Source organism: Mya arenaria, chromosome 4, assembly GCF_026914265.1.
Source record: "Mya arenaria isolate MELC-2E11 chromosome 4, ASM2691426v1".
Lineage (NCBI taxonomy): Eukaryota > Metazoa > Mollusca > Bivalvia > Myida > Myidae > Mya > Mya arenaria.
Genome location: NC_069125.1, coordinates 23,921,025 through 23,948,112, shown reverse-complemented (window position 1 = coordinate 23,948,112; position 27,088 = coordinate 23,921,025). Strand labels below are relative to the sequence as shown.

Below are 27,088 nucleotides of genomic sequence, written 5' to 3'. Positions count from 1 at the left end.
AGGCGCTCGTAAAACGGTTTAAACCGTCAGCGAGATTAGATTATCCATGAATATGTCATTAATTTAGAAGAAAAAACACAGGCAATGATAAGATATTGATTTATCTTGGCAATTATTTAAGCTGCAACCTTTTTATTGTTCTTTCCGTTTGCGGATGCAAATATAATTTCCGTGAACGTGTTTCTTCAGTCGCTTAATTCTTGTTTGAGATTGTTGATATTTACATTGCTGAAAAGAAAGGTTCTACCATGCCTTAGGGAAACGTCCATCGTATTAGAACTCAAAATATATCAATTGCATATTTGACTTCTCTTTGTTTTTGTCTGGAAGAGGTGACTAATTCTCGGAAACGTTTAATAAAACAAAAACTAACAATGCTTTTTTTCAACTTGTTTTATTAGAAATTTAATGCCAAGCGAGATAGTGTACATTGAATACTGAGTTATGTTTTCTGTCGCATTTTTTCGTTAAAGTCTCTTCTTGATGATCATCGAAATTGACGTGATACAAATGATACATGATTACATGTATTTATATAAGTTTTAAAGGACTTTTTTGAAATGTAAGAATAACATTTTAAAATGATAAGTTGCTAGGCGAAAATAAATGATAAAATGAAAATAAATGTTAATGGAGCAATTTGTTGCGAAATTGTTTTAGATGACAAAACGAATATAAATCTGTTTTGTTAATTTGCATTTGTGTATATACATATTCAAATGACAACGATTACGTTAACCGATGGTTCTAAAGATTAGCATTTCTTGGCTCTACTTGAGGACTGGATAATAAAACACGTTTTAGTGATTTGATAAGAGAAATGAATTGAGTGCAGTAAAATCATTAATAAAGGAATTTACGTTTAAAAGTTACAACTCACAGTTATGTTCAATGAAATGTGTAACTGATTTAAAATTCATAATTACAACAAGTGGAGCGAGCTAAGACTAGAAACTATTGGATAGATACATAACTATACAGTGTTAAGGAATGTTGGTAGTTTTTCAATTAGCAGTTTTAAATAATTATACCGCCATAAACATTTATTAATTTTGGAGATATCACAAGATGGTATGCGACAGCTGAAAGGTACGTGTTTTTGTAACCCTCATTTCGTTCTTTAGCGCAATGACTATTTAAACATTATTTTAAATGAATCATGTACCCCCCCCCCCCCCTCTTTATTTGGTGTTTGCATCGTGTTCAATAATTCGAACATAATTAAAGTGTATGAATGCATGGTAATAAACATTTACTGATTCAACCTATGTCAGATGGTTTCTGTAGATATTTGCATCAAGAATGTGTCAATACTGAACAACATTACTTAGATTTTTGAGGCCAATGAAATAGCTCTGGTGGATAACTAAGTCAGGCATACGCATGCACAAGCTCAGGTTTGACGAACATATGAAAAAGTTCGGATTAAATTTGTGATGCCAAACGGACATTTGAACAAGCTTTGGTTAGACTCACACGTGAACAAGCTCGGATTGGATTCATTAGGCCAGACCAAGCTCAAGATTAGGACAGACACAGTCAGAAACTTGGTTGGATTTGCGAGACCTTACGGACACATGAACAAGCCTTGGACGGACGGACGCATGGAAAAGCTCGGGTTGGGTTTAGAGGCAAAACGAACACATTAATAACTGTTGGTTGGATTGACGCATGAGCGTATCCGGGAGTGCAATTAAACACATGATTTACATTGTATACAGCACACATATTAATCATCAATGACAAATAATCGTCTATCATCAAACATTTAATTGATCAATGAACCAAAAATCGATTAATAACTGCGTGTTAATGTGTTGTTTTACCTCACCTGAGCACAAGTGTTCAGCGTGAGCTATTGTGGTAGGGGGATTGTTCGTCGGTAGTCGTCGTCCGTAGGTCCTCTTTCGTCTCCCGTTATATAACTCCAACAGTTATATAACTCCAACAGTTATGGCCCTGTGTAACATTTTCAACAACTACATAGTTTTATGTTTTTACAAGCCCGTTTAAAAAACGGAACGTATTATTGTTTCACATGGGGCGTACGGGGGGCGTCCAGGTTGTTGTCCGATCAATGACTTTATAACCATTTGTCCAATCAGGTAGGCGGTATAGGGCCATCATGGCACTCTTCTTATACTTTGATGTCCAGGTTCTAAAGAAAACCTAAACTCTTATTTTAAACAAATAGATATTTCATAATTTCTGTGTTTGTGGACAAATGTGAAGAGGAAATTATTTTGCAATTAGCACGTTTATCCATCAGGATTTTGTCTGAGAAATTAGCGTGTGTTTAGCTACCTCATTTAAAAATTGTACGTTTAGCGGTGTGTTAGCATAGCCGAATGTTGGGCGTATATTATTAATTTTTAAATATTGTTTTTTTGTTTGTTGTCTCGAAGCGTTGTGTACATTGTTTGGTATGGCTCTGACCCCTGTGCCTTTAAACAGGATATTGGTTATAAATTAGACTACAATGCTTGTCCCTGAAGTTTCCATTGTTTTATTTAAATTGATAAATGTTGACTCAAGGAAGAAACAAAACAAAACTCCGTGTTTGCTCGCTAGCTGGGTTGTGTATAAAGTTCCTATTAAATGTGGGTTAAGTTTTTGTTGCCTTTCAATCAGAGCTCACCATTTAATCAGCACACCACGGGTTGTTTATATCAGACTTCACACTGTTATAATTATTATCCTACCACCAATTTCTAATAATTTACATTTCAAAACACATACACAGAGTAATTGAGAAACTTTTGCGTGTTTGGCCGGAAAGATATGGATTACAACCAAATGAATTTAAATGGCTGTTGGGAAATAATATGTTTTGTTCGTATAATTTAGCGTGTGTATAATAACGATTTAAATATTCAATGCAACAGACCGCATTCATTTGCGAGAGCCTTTCCCCTGTTAGTGTGACATTCGAATCAAGACAATGACATGGCGAGATGATATCGTTCAACCACGGCAAACGGCAGAAAATCGTGTTATCTGACAAAAGCACGGGAAGTGCGTTTAAAAGGTATGCTATTGATCAGATTGAAAACCATTGTATGCTCTGATGAAATGGTGTTTTTTTGTAAACTGACTTTTGGCGTAATTTACTTGGATTGAGCAATCTCACGTAACTTTTTGTTAAAAGTTTTTAACCACCCTACTCTTAAATACGTCATTCATGGTAGTCATTTTTCGATTAATACCAGGAATAACATTAGGACTAATAGGATTGTTATTAAATACCACCACCCTGAACAGGTAACACTGAACAGGTAACACTGAAATGTTTTATGTTCGACTCATATTAAATAAAAAAATATACGCCTCGACACCCAGTGAATCATGTTTGACAAATCACATTTACTGCTTTCATTACTTCGAAAAAATATCAATATCACTTCACATGCAGTAAACTGTAGCAATTTTTAACATTTGTTGAATGAAATCATCAGATAACTAGCTTATTAGGGGATGTCGTTTTGTTTTTAATTTTATTATAAAAAAATATCACTACAAAGTTCAACTCTGCAGACATTTTTAATATGAAAATGTAGTTAATAATACTACTAATTAATAATAATAATAATAATAATAATAATAATAATAATAATAATAATAATAATGATAATAATAATAATAATAATAATAATAATAATAATAATAATAACAATAGTAGTAGTAGTAGTAGTAGTAGTAGTAGTAGTAGTAGTAGTAGTAGTAGTAGTAATTATAATTGAAATGATGATAACAATGATTTATAATAATAATAATAATAATAATAATAATAATAATAATAATAATAATAATAATAATAATAATAATAATGATATTAATAAAAATTATAACGATAATAATACTATTTATTTCAAATATATATATATATATACACACACATTATGTCATTGAAGTATAGGTTCGCAAACTGAGTTCAATTTAACTTAGAAGTAAATATTTCAAATCTTGAGCAGAGTTTTTAAGGAAGTCATGGTACATCGAGCACAATTATCAATTGTACGTCTGTTTGTCGTGTTTCACTCTTCAATTCGATCCGCACTCGACCATCAGGTGGTCGAGCTTAATGTTATATGGTCGACGGCAGCTGCGGCAATCCACCAGCTACGCTGATGATCGCTGGAAACGCAGGCATGCTATGAGTTCATGACAAGCTTTCGCTACGGACATACACCTGAAATGCACAACTGTAGATGCATTTGGTTTAATTACGCTGAAAAACATTCTTGTTCCCAACGATTTATTTTCAACTTCTATTCGCTCTAGGGAAGTTTCAAAGAATTCGCGCTATGTCCGGTGCGAAATCTATCTGACGTGACGCAGTGTTTGTTCTTGAAAAGTATGTGTAACAGTTATTTTAGCAGGCTTTGTGCGGCGGCATCGCTAGTCCAAATAGAGGCATCGCCTACTACACCAGTTACTGAGTCTGACCCTTTGCCATGGCCTCTCTTCAGACAGAAGTGATGGGTCTGTTTAAGTTGCTGGATGTCTTGACGCGAGTGGCTGTTCCAAAGCTCGCAACCAAACAATGGGCATGGTAGCACACACGTGTGGAATGTCTGCGTCGTTGTGGCCGCGTTCCGAACTGCATGCCATGAAACTTTAACAACTATTGATAGGAACGTGTCCCATATATTGCATTTCACCGTGTCCTTGTCTTGCGGCTGTAAATAATTTGTGGACTGAACAATTCCGAGACATGTATATCTCTAGTACCATAGAGTTTTTGTGTAAAGCCGGCGAGGGGGCGCAGCCAAGGACCTTCATTTGACGCAAGACAGACACGGCGGATTTGGTTAAGTTATAGAGGTAATGCCGTGTTTTACGTACATAAAGGAGATATTCAGTTGCTCTTTAAGGTCACGACGGAAATTTTTTATCTTCTTGGGTTTGGGAGTTCAGTCGTATGACTTCGATTCGTTGTCCATGCGTGGATGCTTGTAGGTCAATATAAAGAAATACAGGGCCAATGTTGATTAAAAGTGACACTGTCTGACATTCATTGCATGACCGCTGATCGTTTGCTTTTTAAAGCATTTTCAACCCCCACGGCGACCTGTGTATGGTCTCCAAGGCGATACCATATATTCAGAATTCACCTAAAATAGTTGACGTCTTTATGTACAACACAGTTTTACAGTAAACGTCAAACGACCGATCCTGTTCTCAAGCAGTAACATAATATAAAGCAGTCTGAGGAAAATAATTACACTTCTAATGGCTTGTGTTGATTTAAAATGACTAGAGATCTTCTGCTGTTTAAATCATGTCTAACCTGACAATGACGGCGACCTGTGCCATATTTTCTGCCATATTTTTGCTGACAAAAAATGATGAGCGTCTTTAATATTCTTTCATTCTGCTGCTTTAACTGATAATGACAAAGCGTCGTATCAAGGAGTAACCTTAAACAGAGCATTAATATTGCGTTACGGTGTATTATAATTAAACGAGTATATTTCCAAAGGGTCACGGGATTAATTATTTTGTTATAAGTAGTTTTACTATTACAGGAGCCATTCAAATTGTCCAGTTCCAAAGTACAACCAATAAAAGGGACTTATATCTGGTGTAGTTAACAAGGCACCTTTTTCAACCATTAATTTCACATTTTCTTCAATGTCAGATATCATGGTATTCTTTGCTGTGGTGTTGCATATGCATTTGATGTTTTGAATCATTTATAACATAGTGTAAACTACATGGACAAGCCCAGTGGCCAAACATGTTAAGAGGCAAAATGTTTAAGCTGCACTCCCACAGATTAAACTTCTTATATATTTTTTGTCTCGGGATGAGTCAATTTTTGCGTAAATATCTAACAACCAGTGATATAAAACTGCTGACAAAAGATCAGATAGCAGAGTTTCATATTTCTGTTCGAAAACTTATGTTTTATGGCTAAACGCGTTACTTACATTATAGGAAAAATGCATCAAACATCATTTTTTGAACATAAATAAGAAACCTTGCGATCTGATTTTTTGTCAACAATCTTATATCTCTGGTGTCCATGCATTTTTGCAAAAATTGACTCATTTCAAGACAAAAAAAATAAAAACAGTTGTCAAAACGTTCAATATGTGAGGGTGCTGCACTCTCACAGATAGACCATTTTTACAACTTTTTTTTATTTTTTGTCTTGGAAAGAGCAAATGTTTGCGTAAATGTCTGCAAACCAATGATAAAAAAATTGCTGACAAAAGATCAGATCGCAGATTTTCATATTTCCGTTCGGAAATTAATATTTTCTGGCTTAAACCGTTACTAACGTTTAAGAAAGAACATCCTTTTTTTAACTTAAATATAAAAATCTGCGATCTAATTTTTGTCAGCAGTCTTATATAACTGGTTTCCATGGATTTTCGCAAAAAATTGGCTCGTTCCAAGACAAAAATGTTTTTGGCCGAAACGTTCAATCTGCAAGAGTGCAGCTTTAGGCCTAACAGACACTGAACGAGGCACTCAACAGAAAGAAACATGCATCTTACTATCTTTATTCATGCATGTTGGGGTAACGCCTTGGAATGGTTAGCGGAGCAGGAATTCACTGGGGTTAAATTTAACCTTACATTTGTAAACCCAAATACATTCTGACTTTACAACAGCAAGAAGGGAGCGGGGGATAATATATTTACTAAACATGTTATTCATTATAAATATGGCTGTTGTACAGTAATTTTCATTTTCTAATTTTATTTATTTATTGTTTGGTATGTGAAACAATTTGCTGGGATTTGCAGTTTATTTATGGAATTGTTGCATTGTTAATGTCTCCGTGGATGAAGAACATATCGTGATTTTTATATTCCCAACACGCATAGGCTTTTGTCTGCAGTAAAATGTCGCTTTTTAGTTTACATCTATTATTGATAAATTTCCCTTGAGCGAATAATTGAGATGGAAGGATTGGAAAAAAATCAGATAGATTTTTTTTTTTTTTTGGGGGGGGGGGTATAGCTACATAGGCTATTTTCGCTATCTAGCTACCGCATATTTGGTAGAAGGTTCATTGTGTTCTAGCAAAACAATTATTTTTATTAAATAAATTGCCATTTTCAATTTTGATATTCACACTAGAAAAACAGCAACAACTTTGATTTGAAAAGAAATATTCTTGAACAAAGATCGGTGATAACTAATGCATTCTCGAAATACTTGAATGCCACACAGCCAGCAATTAAAACGTCGTGAATATAGCATTTAAATGTTGTTAGACGTCGTTTTATTAAACAGCAGTTTCAAGTGACGATTTAAGACACATATGCATGACTGGATTCTTAAACGAGCAGACCCATTTTCAAATGACCTTTGTTATATTTTAAGGATTAGAAAATGTCTGCCTCCTTTCCAGTTCTGACTTCTCGCCATGCGTACATGCGTGTGTGTGCGTGCGCGCGCCTGTGTCAGTGGGTAAGTGCGCGCGCGTGCGTGAATGTGTGCGTGTGTGCGTGCGTTGGTCTTGCTGATTCAAGTTTATACAGTTCTAAGATGTTGGTTGGGAAATTCTTCAAACGCTCTCTTAAAGTATACGACCTTTCTGTGATCATTTTACATTCCGTATCTCAAGCTTTCGATAGTCCACCTCCTGGCAGCAGATACGATCATGAATAACATAATCACGACGTTATTCTTTCTCTATAAATATTAAATTGCCCCTTATAGTACTCGACCGCCCTAAGGCATTGGCCCAATTCTATCAATGAAGGTATTTTACGATCGCTTTTACTCAATTATCTTTTATCAGGGACATTGCCTTCTTGGACAATCAGGGAAATCACACTTCAAAAAATGAATAAAATTTAATACATTGTAAGGTGACACGCATCATTCTGAAACTCTTAACTTAATATCCTTACGAATTGTCAACAGAATGTCAATCGGAACACCTCGGCCAGTATCCAACAGAATTGACTCGAAGCTGGCCGGAGATGACCGAATTGTAACGATTGATGAAATGAGGGTTACCCGATCTCCAACGCAGTGATTTTCCCCCGACAAGTACTGTAAGGGAATTAACACCGCGTGAAGTTTAGAAGTGCTGTGCTTATCAAAATTCAAATATGCATAAGATCGCTGCATCAAGGTCTGAGTAGTTCGGAAATCTGTAAGGTCCATCGCGACTTCATCCCTCGCCCCTTGAAATTACTCAAGAAAAAACGAGAGGATTGTTACATTCGCGAGATGCAAGATTTCGTATTAAATTTCGCGCAACTTTGATGATTCTTTCATAGAAAGGTCATTTAGAAAGGATAAACATAGCAATGAAATGTGTGGATAAAGAAAGGAATACGACATTTTCTGTGACCTTGACCTTAGAGGTAAGGGACAAGTCTTGAACGCGACACGTCGTCTTGTTATGTCGAACGCCTGTGGCAAATTATTAAAAAAAAACGTCAATACAAGAGAAAGTTACAGTCCGGACACGAAAAATGAGCTCGGACCCACGGCGGCATGAAAAAAGCACAGTTTGACTTTAACATCGTCGTTTTAGCAAATCCAAGGGTAGAGGGACGATGGCCTTCACAGGATTCCGTTGATTAAGCATATTTTTAAATTGTGATATATGTTTCGCTAACCATTCCCAAGCGGTAACCCAAACATTTATATATTTGTGTGCACGTGTAGTCTGTCTGTGTTGCTTTATGACGATGTCGACTTTCGTTTGGTGTCCCTTTGCCCCTGAACATTGTGTTTCTAGGTAACATTACATGACATGAAGTAAATTCTTAATGATTAAGAATGGATGGCGCGAACGTAGCGACTACATTGTCAATGCGAAGTCCGACGCGGAGAGTATGTTCCGGATGAGTGGCAGTAGACGGACACCCGCGAAAGTTGAACTTCGTAAAGATTATTTAATGATTGCCTATTTACAATTCCATTGGCTGAGAATGTAGGCGTGTGCTGTTTATTTAGTTTAGCTTCAGAGAGTACACGTAAAGTGAGTTTGTGAATGTTTAAGTAAGGTCTTCTGTGTCTGCAACCAATGATGGCGGGGTTTGTGCAATTGCCTATGAGTCTCTCTTTAGTTAGTGTAAGTTAACTATACAATAACAATGAAAGTGGGATTCTAGTTTTCAGTGCATGTCAAATTAACCCAATTAGTATTTCATAAAAAAGACACACGCTGCTCCTCCATCATTTTTGTTTGTTTGCCTACGTATTTTACATGACTATATAAAGTTAACACATGTTGAACTTTTCAGATTACAACAGACAGAAAGGCAGGCATGTAGATGGACAGAAATGATTATATTCGTTAAGATTTTGAGACTGATCATCGTCGGATACCCCCGATACACACCACGCTATGCTTCGTTGTGTATGAAGTGAAACGGAAAAAAGTGATAACGACATCGTAGTTAACTTTTAAAGGTAAATAATAATTGATGATGTGTGCACATATTTAAAAATATAAAGACAAGTACAGCTGAAGCAGTAGTACCAATTTTGTTAGAAATACAGCAGATCACAAGTGTATCCATTCCAGAGCGGTTGACGACCATCAAGGTTTTCGAACAAAGCGTTGTATAGCTATTATCTGAAAATTAGTTTTACACCGTTGAATTTGTGTCAATCTGCCAGTGTGATTAGACTCGTTCGGTCCACATAGATTTCATGACGATTGCGTGTAAAGACAATTAATCCACTCACCTTCCATCTCAAGATAGGAAATTAATTTCCACTCGTCCGTTGTTGTCAACCATAAGATCTGATGCACTTCTAGATATTTGAAGGCAATTAGTTAAATTTTAGTACATTTGTAAAAACCTTTAACTCTTGTGCTGACGGTGAAATGTAGAAACGTTGATTTCCGTGGTTTTAATCCATTCGGAACTCCTCGACCATTTTATTCTCAAGATTTAAGTAATAAAGTTTAATTGCTAAATAAGATTACTACGCGATCTATTTGCAGCGGACTTAAACGTACCACTTTTTGAGTATGTAAACCGTCCAAATACATCCGAGGTTGTTTTTGAAAAAAATGGCCGAGGAGCTCCGGATGGTTTTAATCTTCACAACGTTCAGCAATATATAACGAATTTTCAATACTGTACTCCAGCCATGAATCCTAATAATGAATAAATCAAATTATATCCTTTGATCATTTTTTTTGTTTAAAAAATCGAGTTAGAATTTTGACTTGGTTTTACTGATTGCAAATGAAAAAATGTGTGTCAAATGCAAGTAATCAGAACACAGGGGTAGTGCAAGGATTCCATGTTAGAGGGACGTAACCTTTTAAATTGCGCCCCTTCCTCAGAACAGAAACTTCAAGTTTCAAGTGTCGGCAGGGTCATGGGTTATCCCCCTATCCCCCAAGTGGTCAAGTATGTAACGGGCTCTACCGAATTTAACACAGTAATAAGTGATTTCCTGTTTTGGCACGTGCATTTCCTGTTTTGCAATGTCGTCCGCGCTTTCTGGACGGAAAATGAGAAGTTTAATAAATAATTTGGTACAAGGTATGTTTAAACACAGAGAAATCACGACAAACTTTTATCATTCTCCCAAGACAAACGATATCCAAGTGGAATGGTAAATAATTAACAAGTGCTGTTTGAGGCAAACTTCTCGAGTTGTTTCCCTTGAATTGAATATTTCCAAGAAATATATGTCAGTCTGAATCACAAGATTTTGTCTATTATATATTGTTTATTTATGTAAAATTGAAGTAGATGTTTTATTTTTTTTAAGTGCAGATGCATAGCTAGCCCTCTATTCATGTGGATTCATATGTGTGGTTGGGGGGAGGGGCTCGGTTCATGACCCCTCGGAAAATTTTGCAACCCATGGTTCAATCTGGTGCGTTATGGGCGTTCTTAGGGGCTTTAGGGACAGTTTTAGTGTAATAATTTGGTGATATTGATGAGGATTATACACCAAATGTTGTTGTTGTTTTTTTCATTTTAATGTATTCAGTTGTAAGGGGTGTAACAGCCCAACCCCCTTACATACTGAACAGCCCAACCCCCTTACATACTGAACAGCCCAACCCCCTTACATACTGAACAGCCCAACCCCCTTACATACTGAACAGCCCAACCCCCTTACATACTGAACAGCCCAACCCCCTTACATACTGAACAGCCCAACCCCCTTACATACTGAACAGCCCAACCCCCTGACATACTGAAGGTGTATACAACTTTTATTACAGTGTTCAATTCGCCATTGGGTTGGAAGAAAATGCATTTTGTCTAAATTTGGATTTCAAACTTTGATTGGAAATGAACAAGCATGATTAAAAAAGAGACTGTTTTTTCTTTGTTCGAACTGAACCTTTAAAAACTAGGTTCTGCCAAGAAGGAAAGAGTTGCCCGAATTATACCCATGAGTCCTTCCTAGAAATGTTATTAGCCCCTAACATTTCAAGTAAAGACGATTTAATTGTAGGCCATTTTAAAGCCATTATGGGAGTGTGAACTTGCCTCTCAAATTTGACATATTTTTTTAAAATCTTTGAAATGGGAATGATTATTTGAAAATTGTAAAAAAGGGAATTCTGTATGATTTTAAAGAATTTTGGCATTGGGAATGTGTCAGGATTTTGATATCTGTCCAAATCATTACTAGTTTAGAGTTATTTTCCTCCGAAACAGAAGGCATAGGCTTTATAATTCCCACATCTTATCTTATTGTCCAATTGACAAATTACACATGTATAAACACTTTTAAAATGATTTAAACATATAAATGCTGTTGTGCTTAGTAACATGAGAAGAAAATTGTGCTCCGATGCAGGACTCGAACCAAGGATGATTGCAGGTACACTTGCAGGGTACTGAGTCCAATTCACTAAATAGGGAGTATGGTTGATTGTTGACATGTATACTGATCAGTGTTCAGGTGTTTGTACACATGTGGGCCAATGACAATTGAGGATTTACCCTGTGTTTTTTTTGCAGCTCCTTATCATTTAGAACAGATTTATATAAACATATATTTTGGTAGAGAGTATTTTGTCAATAATTTAATACATCATTTGGTAAAGTTGCCTATTCTGCTCTGCCCTCTGTGCATTCGGGAAGAAAATATGATAGGCAGTTAGGGATGCCGTTTTCTGGAGACAGTTGAAGCTTACGTCATTACGAATTTGAAATTAGATGGGGTTTTTTGAGTCAGATATCAAATTATATTGATATCTATTCAGTGCACAATTAAAATATTTATTTGAAAATATTCAAATACACAACCAGTCAACCAAATTTGGTACCAAAATATGCAATCTATATCCTGTCACCTGCATACAAATCGGTCCAATAACAAGGTGCCGTGTAAACTTTAGTTTATTAGGATAGTAGACCACGTGATGTTTATCTACAGTCAGGTGGTCATGTGACCGCGAAAACGAACTTCTTTTATATATTCTGCAATGTCAGAAGAAAAGCAGAACTGCCGTTTCAGTATCTTATCAATGGACCACTAACAGCCGACCTCAGCAATCACTCGCCCATAAAGTCCCATCATTATGCAAAATAATGACACTGGCAAAACAATCGACCTGAAATCTTCATGAGATGTGAAAATCTTACCCCACCCGCAAATGCTGGAAACTGTGAAACAGCATTCAACGATACTCGTCGATAGTTTATTCCATTTCTGTGGTGAATGACAAAATCTCACTTACAACAGAAATGAATGATCTCTTTGCCGGTGCAGTTATGATCATTCAACACTATCAACATCATTTAAATCCATTTAATATGTTGCGATTGTTTGTAAACACTCGTGATCTTGAATTTTGACGTGTGTACTGTACTCTGACTTGCGGAATAATTGTTACATCATCAGATAATGTTCAGAGACTGATCCATGCTTATGCACGTTTAAAAGTATTTTTATGTTTTGAATTGATATTGACGTATTAAAATGCAATGACTTTGAATATAAACGTACTAAAAAAGTTGAACAGTTTTACGAACTATTTTGGGGGCGATTTAAACATGGATACCGAGTGTGATGACGTCAACAGGGAAAAACAGTTGTCCCCCTTACTTTTAAAGATTCTTATTAATTTTAAGGTTTTATAGTGTTTAATTAAACAAAGTAACAGGATAAATAGAATACTAGGTTAGTGCCGTGGATGGAGAAAGTTTAACTGGCTCGGCTGCGGATTTTATCGGGTTCGCCTTCGGCTCACCCGATAAATTCCTCCGCCTTGCCAGATAAACTTCCTCCATCCACGGCACTAACCTAGTATTCTCTATTTTGTTGATCATTATCAGACATGTAAACCTTAGGCAATGACAGAGAGGTAGATTTACCTGGTCTCAGAAGCGGTAGTTTGGGGTCAAAAGCGATAGAATTTCAAATTCCTTTCATTTTCAGTCAAAAACAATGATGGAAACAATGTAAACAAAAACATGATATTTGTTACACTTTTTAGATTTTCGGAAAATACGCATGGTTAAGAGACTTGTCAAATGTCAGTGTTTTTGATTGAGAAACAGACGGAATGTTACCTCTAACTTGTAAAAACAAGTTTATATTCAGAAGAGCTGCTAAAAATCAAATCAGACTGCCAAAACATGTCGGAGTGTAAGTGCAGACGACTGCAGAATTGTGGATGTCAATTTTACCACCAAAATGTCGTAAAATTTTATACACTGTAGATAATAAATAACACCTTGGAAATGTTGTTTTCTTTAATGTTTTGACAGTTTTATAATGTCTTTGATATTTACCAAAATGCTTATTAGTAGGATGCCAAGGAATGCTGATTAGAGGTCTTTTGTACCATACTGGTAACTTAGCAACATCTCGGCTGAAGTGTGGGTGATTTAACAAGTTGTTTATTGCACCATGTTCCAGATGAATATGGTATTTTTAGCATGGTTGATATAATTTTGAGATTTTTAACAGAAAATTTAAGGCCAATTTGAAATAATTTTGAGGTTTTTAAAAGAGCTTTCAATAACGGTACATTACGACAGGAAAGTGGTATGGCGTTTGAAGGGTTTCAAAAGCTGTATATTTTACCTAGAGTTCACATGTATGTCATTATGAGTAAAAAACTTAACAAGGTCATCAGAGTAAAAATTTGTACTATGCAATCATACATTGGTAATTTCAATAATCTTATTATCAACAAATTGTTAGTTTTAAACGAAAAGTATTATAAACATTCATGTTTCGGTGCTTTTCCATATTTGTACAATGTCAATCAATTTTATTTGCTTTTATAACATAATTTTTTATTCACAAGGTCGCAACAATTTAACATTGCCTCATAGACACTCATTTAATGAAACTAACGCCAGGCGGTTTTACAATTAAAGGGCAGAGCAACGAAGTGGATCAACTTTTAAGTGTTTTTGTTTCAAAAAATTGATGTCTGAAAATGATATGAGAGACCAATTGCCTGACAGCAATACATAGGACTGTATCAATTAGTACAAATGAACACTTGCCAAAAAGTTTTGGCTTTAAACAGGACATGCATTATGCCTTAGATTACGTAAAGTGCAGATTACGTAAAGTGCTGCTTGTGACAGTATGATTCCTGGTGGGTCACTTATCACGCACCCAGAAATTCATAATCTTGTGCCGCAACTGTCAATCACATGTCTCTTCCATTTTCATAGAATTTCCTGTTTATAAACATTTTGTGGGCACAGATTGTTGCCATTTTATTGTTTGGTGATGGATAAGTATAGGATAATAAATATATATTATGCTGGAAATGATTTTGTATTGTTCTATGCTGAAATACATTGTAAATTGATACAGTTGTAGCTGGGCATTACATTTGATTTTATCAAAAATAATAGCCTGCAGCATTGTGTCCTTTGAAGTCGCATCATAATTCAATGAAATATTTAAGAAATTAACTATAATTGATAAATAAATAATGATGCAAATTTGTAAACAAATGTATGGACATTACTTTATGAAGAACATTAAGTGCCATGCTCAAAGTAACTGATAGGAGCAACCATCCTAAGGGACCTTTAAACATGGAGGCTGCGGGAAGTGCGGTATGTAATAAAACTTGATTAGGCCAAGACAAAACATTCTTTAGGTTGTCATCCAGATATTAAAAAGAAAATAGTGTGAGCAGGATGCAGTTTTAATTTTTTTTAAGGATTTTTTATGTTCAATTTTCCTGATTTTTAAGTGCATCTCCCCATGTTCAAATTTTGTCAAGTAAGTGTCGGGGCAGGACATTTTCTACAGGGGTGTGTAGAGTTAAGAACCTTAAATTCTTTTGTTCTGGCCTAATAAAACCTTATTTATCTCCAAAACTAGTATCCTCATTAATATTGCATTGCAAAGATTGTATGTTCATCTATATATAGATGGAATCACAAAAGTGGCATTAAACTTTGAATTACCATTTCAGGTTGTCATATAGGAACCCATGTTAATATATATTTAAAATAAGTAGTGAGGTATGCACTGTATGTTCAAATTCTATGTTAACAGAATTTGTTGAATAAACAAAATATTCATGCATGATCCCATTTTATTCTGTTACATATAATGCACTGTCACAGTGCTCAGTTTATCTCTTTAATAACAAACATTAAAATATCGATGTTGGATGCATTGTGTTCATTGTTCTTGCATTTTCTGACAAAGAATACCTTGATTGATATCCCCATGAAAAGTTATGGGAAACAATGTCAAGTTTGTTCAATGATTTTGAGAAAGTCAACATTTATTTTACCACAATAGTAGATATCCATTTCAGATACCTACCGGTAAATGCACAGCTAGGACTGCAATAAGTGCTCAAGTAATTAATTTCAAGTTCTCCTGTTTTATATTGCAAATTAAACTTGAAATTGAAAATAATTTTAGATTTCATTACTGTTTTATAATGTTTGTCAGTCCGAATGCCGGAGTTGTCGGCAACACATGTTGGGTGGATATTGTTTTTTGTTTCACGCCTTTGACAAGGAAATAATTTTTACAGAATTCATCATGTCTTTGATTAAACAGATCAATGCTAAATTGTTGAAATAGTAATAAATACAGATAATATTTGTCCACAGATCATACAAACGGATTTTCCCTGGAAGGTCAAATTGTACAAATACAGGTTTAGTAATGTTCAACAAACATTACCCTATTTAATAGCTAGATGGAGGAGTGTATTGCTAGTATTGTATTATGAGAAGTTGCAAACAATTCTTGGAAAACAATGTCAGTTTTGAATTGAAACCCTATAATAATAATAGCAGATCCCAGATGAGCAGATTGAGGTGTTGACATTTTTAACTTTATTGCCATATTAAAGTAGCTTGCTTTGTCATTTTAAGATCGTTTGTACGATTTATTTTACTGACTTTTTGTTGAAATTTTAGATATTATTTGAATACCATACAGTCAGTTGAAACTATATTGACAAGAAGAACTCATTTTTATGCCCCCGACGGTGGGCATATTAAAATTGCACCGTCCGTCGGTCGGTCGGTCCGTCCATGCGCCCGGCTCAATAACTCGTGTCCGGGCTGTAACTTTCTCTTGTATGGACAGATTTTAAAATAACTTGCCACATGTGTTTGAAATACCAAGACGAGGTGTCACTTGCAAGACCCGTGTCCCTACTTCTAAGTTCAAGGTCACACTAAGTGTTATTCACAATGGAATGCTGCATATATAAGGACATAGAGTATAGGTTGTTGTGTCCAGGCTGTTGTTTTCTCTAGTTTGGACAGATTTTAAAATAATTTGTCACATGTGTTGGACATACCAAGACGATGTGTATCGTGCAAGACCTGTGTCCCTACCTCTAAGGTCAAGGTCACAGTGTTTATTCACAATGGAATGCTGCATTTAAGGACAGAGTATAGGCTGTCATATCTGGGCTGTAACATTCTCTTGTATGGACAGATTTTAAAATAACTTGCCACATGTGTTTGACATACCATGACGACGTGTCACGTGCAAGACCCAAGTCCCTACCTCTTAGTTCAAGGTCACACTTAAAGTGTTTATTCACAATGGAATGCTGCATATAAGGACACAGAGTATAGGTTGGCATGTCCAGCCTGTAACTTTCTCTTGTTTTTATATATTTATTTTTTTGAAGTGATACTCATATTTCAAAATCAAAACACTTGGGTTCTAATCTTAAACTTAAGTTCAATCTAAGTTGCTTATTTTCTATAGCACTTGGTTAGCTTATTTTTTGGTGCAGTAGCTGACTGAGTTTAATCAACAGCCAGATCCTATCATGAACTCCAGATATACAGCCTGAATGAATTGTCATACTTGACCAATTTCACATTCCACTTTTTGGGTACTTATAGCAGGTGACATAGTCAATTCACAGAATTCTAGTGTTATTGACACAAAACAAAGTAAGTCATATAGTCAGGTCAGAATTATGTCTATTAAAAGGAGATAAAACTCGATCATTATACACATACAGGAACATTTGCTCTTACAGCAATTGGAACAAAAGTATTAAAAAAGCTAAATCAGTATAAAGGAATAAATTAAAATTCAAACAAAAACTGTTTCAATGTTGGTTAATCAATTTTATATTAAATATGTGTACCTACTGTCTCCTATGTTATCAGACTATTTACTGAGCTAACAGGAACACAAATTTGTATGCTCATTCTGATTTGTTGTTTGCCTTGCTCTTGGCTTCCCCTTGGTAGCAATTTCCAGTGTAACCAGGGATAGTATTAGGTATATTGGAAGTATAGATAGTATTGAAAATCAATCAAATGATAATGTTTTGACTTGGTTTTACTGTCATTGAAGTTTTAGAGGAAAATACCCCCCCCCCCATGCCTTCAATGTCATTAGATAATTGTGAGCTAAATTAAATTATAAGACATGATACTTTTAGAGTTTCCAGACTGTTCAGTAATAGGTTGGCATCAGTGCTTCTGAGTTTGCATGATTATTTATCTTCCTATATCATTAAATGGGATATGTGGGCGGGCTGGATGGTGGGCAGTGTTGAAAATCCAGGCTGTAAATTTGCCAAGCATAAAGGGATTTTAAAAATAACTTGGCCTAAATGTTTTCGATAACAAGGCGGTGTGTCACATGCCAAACCAAGATCTGTACGTCAAATGTCAAGGTTACACTTAAAGTAAGTGGTAAAAATACCTGGTATTTTGACCTGACCATTGGGAGATTTATAAAAACTTGGCACATTTGTTCACCATGTGTCCCATGCAAGACCCATAACTTTAGGTAGGCAAAGTTGCACATAAGGAAATTAGCCCAAACTGTTTGTACTTTGCCTTGTCCAAGCTGTAACTTGTTCATCCAAAATAATTTGGCACATAATCTTTACCATGACTAAACAATGTGTCGTCTGCTTGCAAGATCCAGTATCTGTATGTTTAAGGTCAAGGTCACACATTAGAATCAAAGGTCAAATTCTTTGCAGTTTAATTGTCTGAGCTGTTACTTAATTGACCATGCATAAGGGGATTTTAAAAGAACTTGGCACAAATGTTCACCATGACTACACTCATATCTGTAGATTAAAGGTCAAGGTCATACTTAAAGGTTGTAGTCAATTTGTTTTGGATATGGGGTCTTTGGTCAAATAACAGACATTTTGGGGGCTTTAATGTTTAATTTAGGGTGTTCATGTTTTAACTTAGGGAAGAAAAATAAACCTTTTAAATGTTTCCCTTATCAGTAATCTTATCCTTCACTTATTTAATTTGTCCGAACTCTTCCTTTTTCATTGTATTGTGGCATTTTATTATAAAAAATAGATAATATTTTTTAAGGGGAATCTTTATAAGACATTGCTTTATTTAAATCTCACCTTCCTGTAGGTTTTGCTCATTTATCATTTATTTATATCCAAGTAATGACTATTTTCAGTTGCTAACTCTGATAAAAAGTGTTTATATGGTATAATGTCAGAAGGTGTCCAGTTTTTCATAATATCTTGAATATAATACGTCTAGCAATTTGTTATTAATACCATATTACTGGCATTTATTCTGTATAAAGCAAATAAATGAATAAATTTGAATATTTATTAGGTGTTACGGTCACCTTTGACAATTTGGATGAGTTTTATAAGCACATTGTAGACTGATAATATGATTGTTACTATATTTGATGTGTATGTTTTGTCTACGTAATGAAATTCATTGGCATTTAATGCAAACAAGGTTCCTTGCCGAGTATAAGAGGTCTAAGTTTAATATCCCCTGTAGCTGTTATTTAAGGTCTTTCTATAGGAGCTGTCATTTGTGATATTGTACCCTAGATATTGATAATGAAATTTAAATTGATTACTGTGGGCAATTAGATTCTCATTAGAAATGATTCTGATTTGCCAGTTACAGAATTGATTAAATATCGGTAAATTAACATAGGTATTGCTTTTCCTATATTGAATTCTGCGCAATCATTTTTTGGCATTAAATTGATTGTACCTTGTTCTTATGCAAACCATTTACACCTTGGCTGATAACTGTAATCAGAAATTACAAAAATAGAAAATTTCATCTTTAAACAAATCTGGTGAATTTGGTTGGATCCAGTAAAACTCCTCAAGGAAAATAAAATTAATAACGTTTAATATTAGTAGGTTTCACATCATATTATTGAATGGAAAACAATGTCTTTGAAATACGGCAAATTGTCTTGAAAATAAAACAAAGAAGATGCTAAAGTGCATTTTAGCATTTCATACCCTGTTGTTACCAGTGCTTAGCTGCCGTAAATGGATTTAAAGGTTGACTTTAGAGAGATGTTCTGTATTACATTAATGGAATATATCACAACATTGACAATAAGTTGAACTTCATAGTGTTTCGGAGTGTTTTGAATGTATTTAGTGGTATTTAATGTTACTGATATGACATTCCACTCTGGTTATTACTTCATTTGAATCCAGTTACTTTTATGCTTAATTGAAAATTCCTAAAATGGATATATTTTTTTACCATTTGTGGTTACGAAAATGGAGTAACGTTTAATGATTTTAAGAAGGATTTTATTTGCGATAATCACAATTAACTATAGAACATGAATTTTAAAATGCTGTTACGCAAAAGACTTCACAAGATTTGTTCATAGTTATGGTGAAAAAAGTATTGTTATTTTCATAGTTGTAAAGTATTCAGGCAGAAAGTAAAGATCAAGGTTTAAAAGTGCTAAATGGGCTGAAAAAAATCCAGGATTTAACGGGCATTAGTTAAAAGACCATTGATTAGTCCTGGAAATAGCTCATATCTTGATGACCTCATGAGCTTAAAAGTCCAGCCAGAATGTTAAGTCACTGCTTGGTGTAATGTCTTTAAGAGTTACAAAAAAAGTCATGGTATTGTTTAAGAGTAAGAATTCAGTATCAAACAGGATGTACTTGATAGCTTAAATAGACTAAGGTAAACTTTTCTTCTTAGTTCACTGATGTTGGTCTTCGTTCTAAGTCTGGAAAAGTTTGGAGTTGGAGGAAAGGTCTTGAAAAGGGGAAAGTTCTGGAATAGCAAGTTTTCAGAGGGAAGTTCTGGAATGGAATAGCTAGCTGACCAAGGGTGGTGTTTGGACTTTAATAGAAATAGAGTGATGTTGTTCAAAAGACTAAGAATTCACATGTATGAGAATTTAAAAACTTGAATAGCTAGGAATTCTACTAGTGTTGCTTCCAAGGCGTGTTCCTAAATGACCAAGGAGACCACAATGGGAGGACTAGATGCAAGGAGTAACATGGCATTCCATTTCAACTTGGTGGGTTTGTTATTTCCAGGAACTTTAATTATTTATAGATATATGTAGAAATGAAACATATTTCTGAATTATCAGATCTTGCTGTTTAAAGCTTAATAACTTGTTCACAGATGAGAAGATGACATATATGTAAAAAAATGTTTTTGGAAGGAAATATTCTCTATTTTGTTTTTTTGAAAGCCTCAGAATAACTCTTCTGATATATAAGTGTATTGGATATCACACCAACAGAGTTACAGATAAGGATTGTTATTGGCGTTTATAATAATGCTTTAGAATGCACCGATTAAGATCTAAAACTAAACATATTTTCATATTGGTATGAATACAAATTTTCACAGAGGCATATTGTTGTTAGTCCCATACTGGTTTCACTGGAGGGGACTTAACGTTTACCCTCAGTCCATCTATTTGTCCGTCCGTCCACAAAAATCGTGGTCCGGCTATAACTCAAAAAGTATCAAATCTAGGTTAATGAAACTTAGTATATGGAAAGAGGGCAATATTATGATAGGATTATGCATGTTAGTTTATTTTTTCTGTCAGACTAAGTAATGCAGATCGCGAGTTATGGCCTTTAATTTATTAAAAGAATTGCCAATTTGGTCCTGTTATAACTCAAAAAATATTAAAGCTGGGTTCATGAAACTCAGTATGTCGAAAGAGGGCAATATGGAGATTATGCACGTTAGTTTATTTATTTCGTCAGACAAAGTTATGCCGAGTTATGGCCCTTGACTTATTAAAAATATAGCTGTTGACTGAAATTTTTTTTTTTAGATTATCAGAAATTGTCTGTTCTAAGAATGGGAATATGATTATGCTTTTTCAAGTTTTATTTATAAATAAATGTTATTTATGTAAGTATCTGTGTAGAAATAATACTAGTGCTGTTATGAATGCTTCGCACTCTTTGGACGTTTTACAGGTTAAAACTGAACTACTTTGCTTCATCAAATGTATGCATAACTCACTGTCGTGTCAGGGCATGTGTGTTAGAATAAATTGAAAGCTGATGTCCAAAACTATGCCAAGAATACACCGGAATGAAGCTTTTACGCAAAAAATGAAAACATCTTATTAGAAAAGTATTATACGCCTAAAAATCTTAGAATGAATAGTATTTTGTTATTGTATAGCAGGCAAAACATAGTTTTGAAGCATTAGCAACGCGAAACCTGAGATACAACTATTTTGGCTTTCAGACAATCATTTTTGTTTCTTATCTCATACAAGTAATATAAAAAATACACCATTATAAATAAGCGTGCTTCAAGGTCACGTCAGATTATAATAATAAACCCTGCAGGCGATGGGACACTTGCGGTTGGTAATAATTTCGAGAACATCTTGGGTAAACTCAGAGTGAATATCAGTATGTTACCTTCCTACCAGAGCCTCCATTATTTTAACCCACATAAATCTGATAAATATAATGATCTAAAAATAGTTATATTCTACTTAAAATAAAACGCCGGGATACAGAAATACAGCGTGAAAATAGCAGAACAAGCAAGAACTCATACTCGGACTGCAATACAGCTAATCTATTTTTATGATTTCATCGTCATTCTGCTAAACATAGAGCCCATTGAGACAAAAAAATGGGTTAAAACAACATGAAAAGAAGTAGTTCTTTGGATTTTGTGGTCTTTAAGACTACCTGCGTGCATGCGCATATAGTCTAAAAACTGTTCAAGCTGGATGGTAACCAAACAGCATGAAATTCAGAAAAAAATCAAAATATTTTTTTCTTGAGCAATTATGTGTTCCATGCTTGGTTGGACTTCAACCACTCAATATTGTGATTGCTTCTGCAAAACATTTGTACTATATCATGACAAAATGCTCGATAGCAAGGCAAGTTGTGAACCTTGATCAGTTCGGACCAAGCGACCCCCTGACCCCCCACCCCCACCCCCAAAAACACAGGCCGGTTTCTTTTTTGAAAAATTGTGGAATATTTTTTAAAATGACATATATTCACTATCTTGACCAAAAAAAAAATAATAAAAATAAAAAAAGATATAAAAAAAATATTAAGAATTAATATATATAACTGTATCCAGGCAATGTGACGAGCACCTGTGATCCAGTTTATCACACTTTCTTGGCTGAGTGAGTAATATTTTTCCATGTATCCAAAGTAAATTTTTCTATTCTAAAGATGCATTTCGATGCAATGTAATTTTCATGGAGTGCCTTTTTTGTTTTACCTGTAGTTATATTGGCAGCTGCCCTGCAGGATTTGACAGGGACTGTCTGGGGAATGGTCATGTTAACAAATTGTTAAGGCAACGAGTTGAGAACTTTTATTATGTTTCAGCTGAGTATATAGAACATGACATACAAATATTTTATTGATATGACACTGAAAAGACCAACATCCATAACTGCCTCCTGTGTTTAACAAATAATATAGTGATGTTATTGTTTATCCAGAGTTATTTTGTGACTTGTAACTCTCTGAATTGTTTGAACAGTTAAATATTTATAATTATTTTGGGGTGGTTTAGGGGAGTGATATAGTGTTGTGTCAATTGCTTTTACTTCTCACAAGCTACCAATGCGTTACATCGTTCAACGTTTAAAATATGTTAAATTTACTAACAGAAGTGATGAAAATATATACTTTCTCACAGAATCTTCAATTGCAATACAGTAGTTTACACATTTCAATAAGAAAGGGCCGATTAATATTTTCAAGAATCAAATGTTTCTAATGTCCTAAATGTCTTAGACTGTAAGCCATTCAGGCAAGCCGGGAACCAAATTAGGACCTCATGTCTCCCTCTGCGAATATATAATAACTACAATTCTTATTGATTAGGCATTGAACTTATTGGTAATAACTACAATTCTTATTGATTAGGCATTGAACTTATTGAAGGTAACTATTTTTGTGGCTGACGATGTAAGTTATAATCTAAGGGAGATTAAAGTATGAAAACTACATGCTGAGTGACTATTACTGACAATGATAAAATTAAATGGCAATTAAATGGTGATGTTTTCTTGTGTTTTACTTGTACAGACATATTCAAACTAAAAAAAGCTGTATGTTGTATTGTGGTATTAAAATCATATAAGAATTTCAGATGGATGCAGCCTTTTTACTGAATTGCCTAACATTTATACTGATTTATTGCTCTCTAAGATCATTCTGACAGTAAAACTTGCAGGGTGGGCAAATTTAATTCAATAGCTGGAAAAATGTGGTTTTACTCGTTCTTATCTAACTTTATTGGAGCATAACTGCTTTTTTAAACAACACCTGTTGCAGACACTTGCTCCAGGGCAAAATTCTCCAAAGAAAATGCTAGTAATTTTTGTGTTTACTATTTTAAATACTATGAAATATTTGAAAGCTTCATCTGTTCAAATCTTGATTGACAAGCTGTTGATCTGTTTTAAATTAGGAGTGATATGATATCTCAGATATTTTTCAATCAATGTGGGAAGCACATCATCAATTTCATCCTCCTATTTTGCAATTCCGTCCTTCCATCCTTTGCCATTTTGAATGCTAAATCAACAGAGAATTCTGAACTTTATTTTAATATTCTCTTGAACATATTTAAACATGACAACAGCATTTGTTTGGGCTTTTTATGATTTTGAAACATGCATTATTAAAATGCTCATTTTCCTCCATTGTTTCCACAAAGAATGAGGAAATCATTTTAAAACTTGCATTATTAATAATTATTCAATTTAATAATTGTATCAATTTATATGGGAGTTGCCCTGTGGTAATTAAGTGAGTCAGTTGGTCTGTTGCAATTTTCCTTGTCTGGAGCATAACTTGAAAACTGCTGAATTGAATTTAATTAAACTTTATAAAATGATAAAACAAAATGAGAGGAATTGCAGTATTATACATAAACCAAATTGTATATAAACTAATTACAGAGTTATTGCCCTTTGTTACTTTTTCTTGTGCAGAGCATTACTTGAAATCTAAGGAGGTGCAGTGTACAAGAACCATAACTCTATTTTAGAGAGTGATTTCCATTTGTTGTGTTTGTTTTTTGTTGTCAAACATTTTTTCTGGACAATAAACTACTTGATGGAATATATTGAAACTTCATAAACAATAAAGCTCAATAAGAGGAAGTGCAGTGAACAAGAACGATTACTCAATTTGAGCCAATTACGGAGTAATTGGCCTTTGTTTAAACTTTAAAATTACTGGATTGATTATTATTGAACTTCATGTAATGGTAATTAAACCATAATTAAAGAAAGTGCATTTTATGAAAACCATACCTCTGTCCTCCTTTAAAACAGAGAGCACTTAGCCTTTTATTACTTCTTATTGTCTGCAGCATAACTTCTAAATTCCTCAATGGATTTAAATAAAACAACATACTATTAAAGGTTAAGCATGATAAGTGAAAATCGAGTATACAAAAACTTTTACTATATCTTGTCTAATTACAGAGTTATTGCCCTTGTTACTTTTTATTATCAGCGACAGCACTTTAAATAAAGTTAATGAACAAACCAAGTTGCGGAATAACTGGTCAAGTCCAAGCAAGGAATGATTGATTTTATTTCAAAGACCTTTCTAGTGCTCTATTTTATTCCTCTTCTATCAAATTTTGTCTATCAGCATAACTCAACTGTTTTCAACATTTATGGATTACTATGTTAGCTTAGACACTTCAGAAGATTCAAATACCTTTATTTTTCTAATTTTTAAATAAGATGTTCCAAAAAAGAAATAAAACCCTCAACCGCATTGTCATTTTTAGGTGGGATTTCTAAATATTTTACTGCCATTTCCTATCAGGGTGATGTTTGGGGTATATATATATCATATTAAGTGATAGCTCTTGTTTAAGATCGATGTCAATGACAGTCGTACAAAGCTTAAGGTACACCATTTTTGATGATTATATTGTTTTCTTTACTTTTACTTAAACATTTCTGTGTTTGAAGACCTATATACATCTTCAAACTTGCAAGTGCATTTGGTGCCTGTACCTGTATTTTCAGATGTTTAAGATTGTTAAGCTATTTTAAAGAGCAGAATGATGCTTATATTATACCAATAAAAACCCATTAGTAAGGCTGTGAAATATTTTGCAAAATTAAACAGTCTCGTTAATAATATATGCGAAAATGCAATGATATGATGACTTCAAAGAACATAATAATCATCATAACATAATCCTTACACATTATCCCCATGTTTGAAAGCAGATTCCATCTTATTCACACAATTCCACACCATGCAATATTGTATATCTGCCGCTTATCATTGGTGCACCCTTGTTGAATGCATTATTTCATGCAATGCCATATTCTTCACCCACCTTCATGTACCCCAACATACACTCCTTTGCTACACCCCTGTTATACAGATAACTTACTCAATGCCATATTGCTGACCCCCACTACCACATCTGTGCACTCCTTTTCTACACCCCTGTGGTACACTTTACTTAAGTAATATCCTATTTTTAACCCCCGCTACCACATCCTTTGCTTCACCCCTGATATACACTACTTATTGTATGCCATATTGTTGAGCCCCACAACCACATCCATGCACTCCTTTGCTACACCCCTGTTGCACACTTTACTTATTCAATGCAATATTGTTGACCCCCACTACCACAGTCATGCACTCCTTTGCTACACCCTTGTTGCACCCTTTACTTATGCAATGCCATACTGTTGACCCCCACTACCACAGCCATGCACTCCTTTGCTACACCCCTGTTGCACATTTTTCTTATGCAATGCCATATTGTTAACCCCCATTACCACATCCATTAACTCCTTTGCTACACCCCTGTTGTACACTTTACTTATTCAATGCAATATTTTTGTAACCCCCACTACCACATCCATGCACTCCTTTGCTACACCCCTGTTGTACACTTTACTTATTCAATGCAATATTGTTGTAACCCCCACTACCACATCCATGCACTCCTTTGCTACACCCCTGTTGTACACTTTACTTATTCAATGCAATATTGTTGTAACCCCCACTACCACATCCATGCACTCCTTTGCTACACCCCTGTTGTACACTTTACTTATTCAATGCAATATTGTTGTAACCCCCACTACCACATCCATGCACTCCTTTGCTACACCCCTGTTGTACACTTTACTTATTCAATGCCATATTGTTGTAACTCCCACTACCACATCCATGCACTCCTTTGCTACACCCCTGTTGTACACTTTACTTATTCAATGCAATATTGTTGTAACCCCCACTACCACATCCATGCACTCCTTTGCTACACCCCTGTTGTACACTTTACTTATTCAATGCATTATTGTTGTAACCCCCACTACCACATCCATGCACCCCTTTGCTACACCCCTGTTGTACATTTTACTTATTCAATGCCATATTGTTAACCCCCACTAC

The 27,088-nt window shown here is 34.7% G+C and overlaps 1 protein-coding gene across 2 annotated transcripts in view; it reads left to right on the top strand.

The window, feature by feature from the left end:
* The first annotated feature begins 9,230 nt into the window (after positions 1–9,230).
* Positions 9,231–27,088, top strand: part of LOC128231301 (soluble guanylate cyclase gcy-35-like) — a 106,416-nt gene continuing 88,558 nt past the window's right edge. The window contains exon 1 of one of the 2 annotated variants that reach the window (XM_052943941.1): positions 9,231–9,393. Coding sequence is in view for 1 of the 2 variants with exons in the window: in XM_052943938.1 (XP_052799898.1) it covers positions 14,931–14,999 (69 nt within the window). In the remaining variant the exon portion in view is untranslated. Of the gene's footprint in view, positions 9,394–14,921; positions 15,000–27,088 lie in introns of those variants that run through there. The other variant, XM_052943938.1, reaches the window with a different exon arrangement.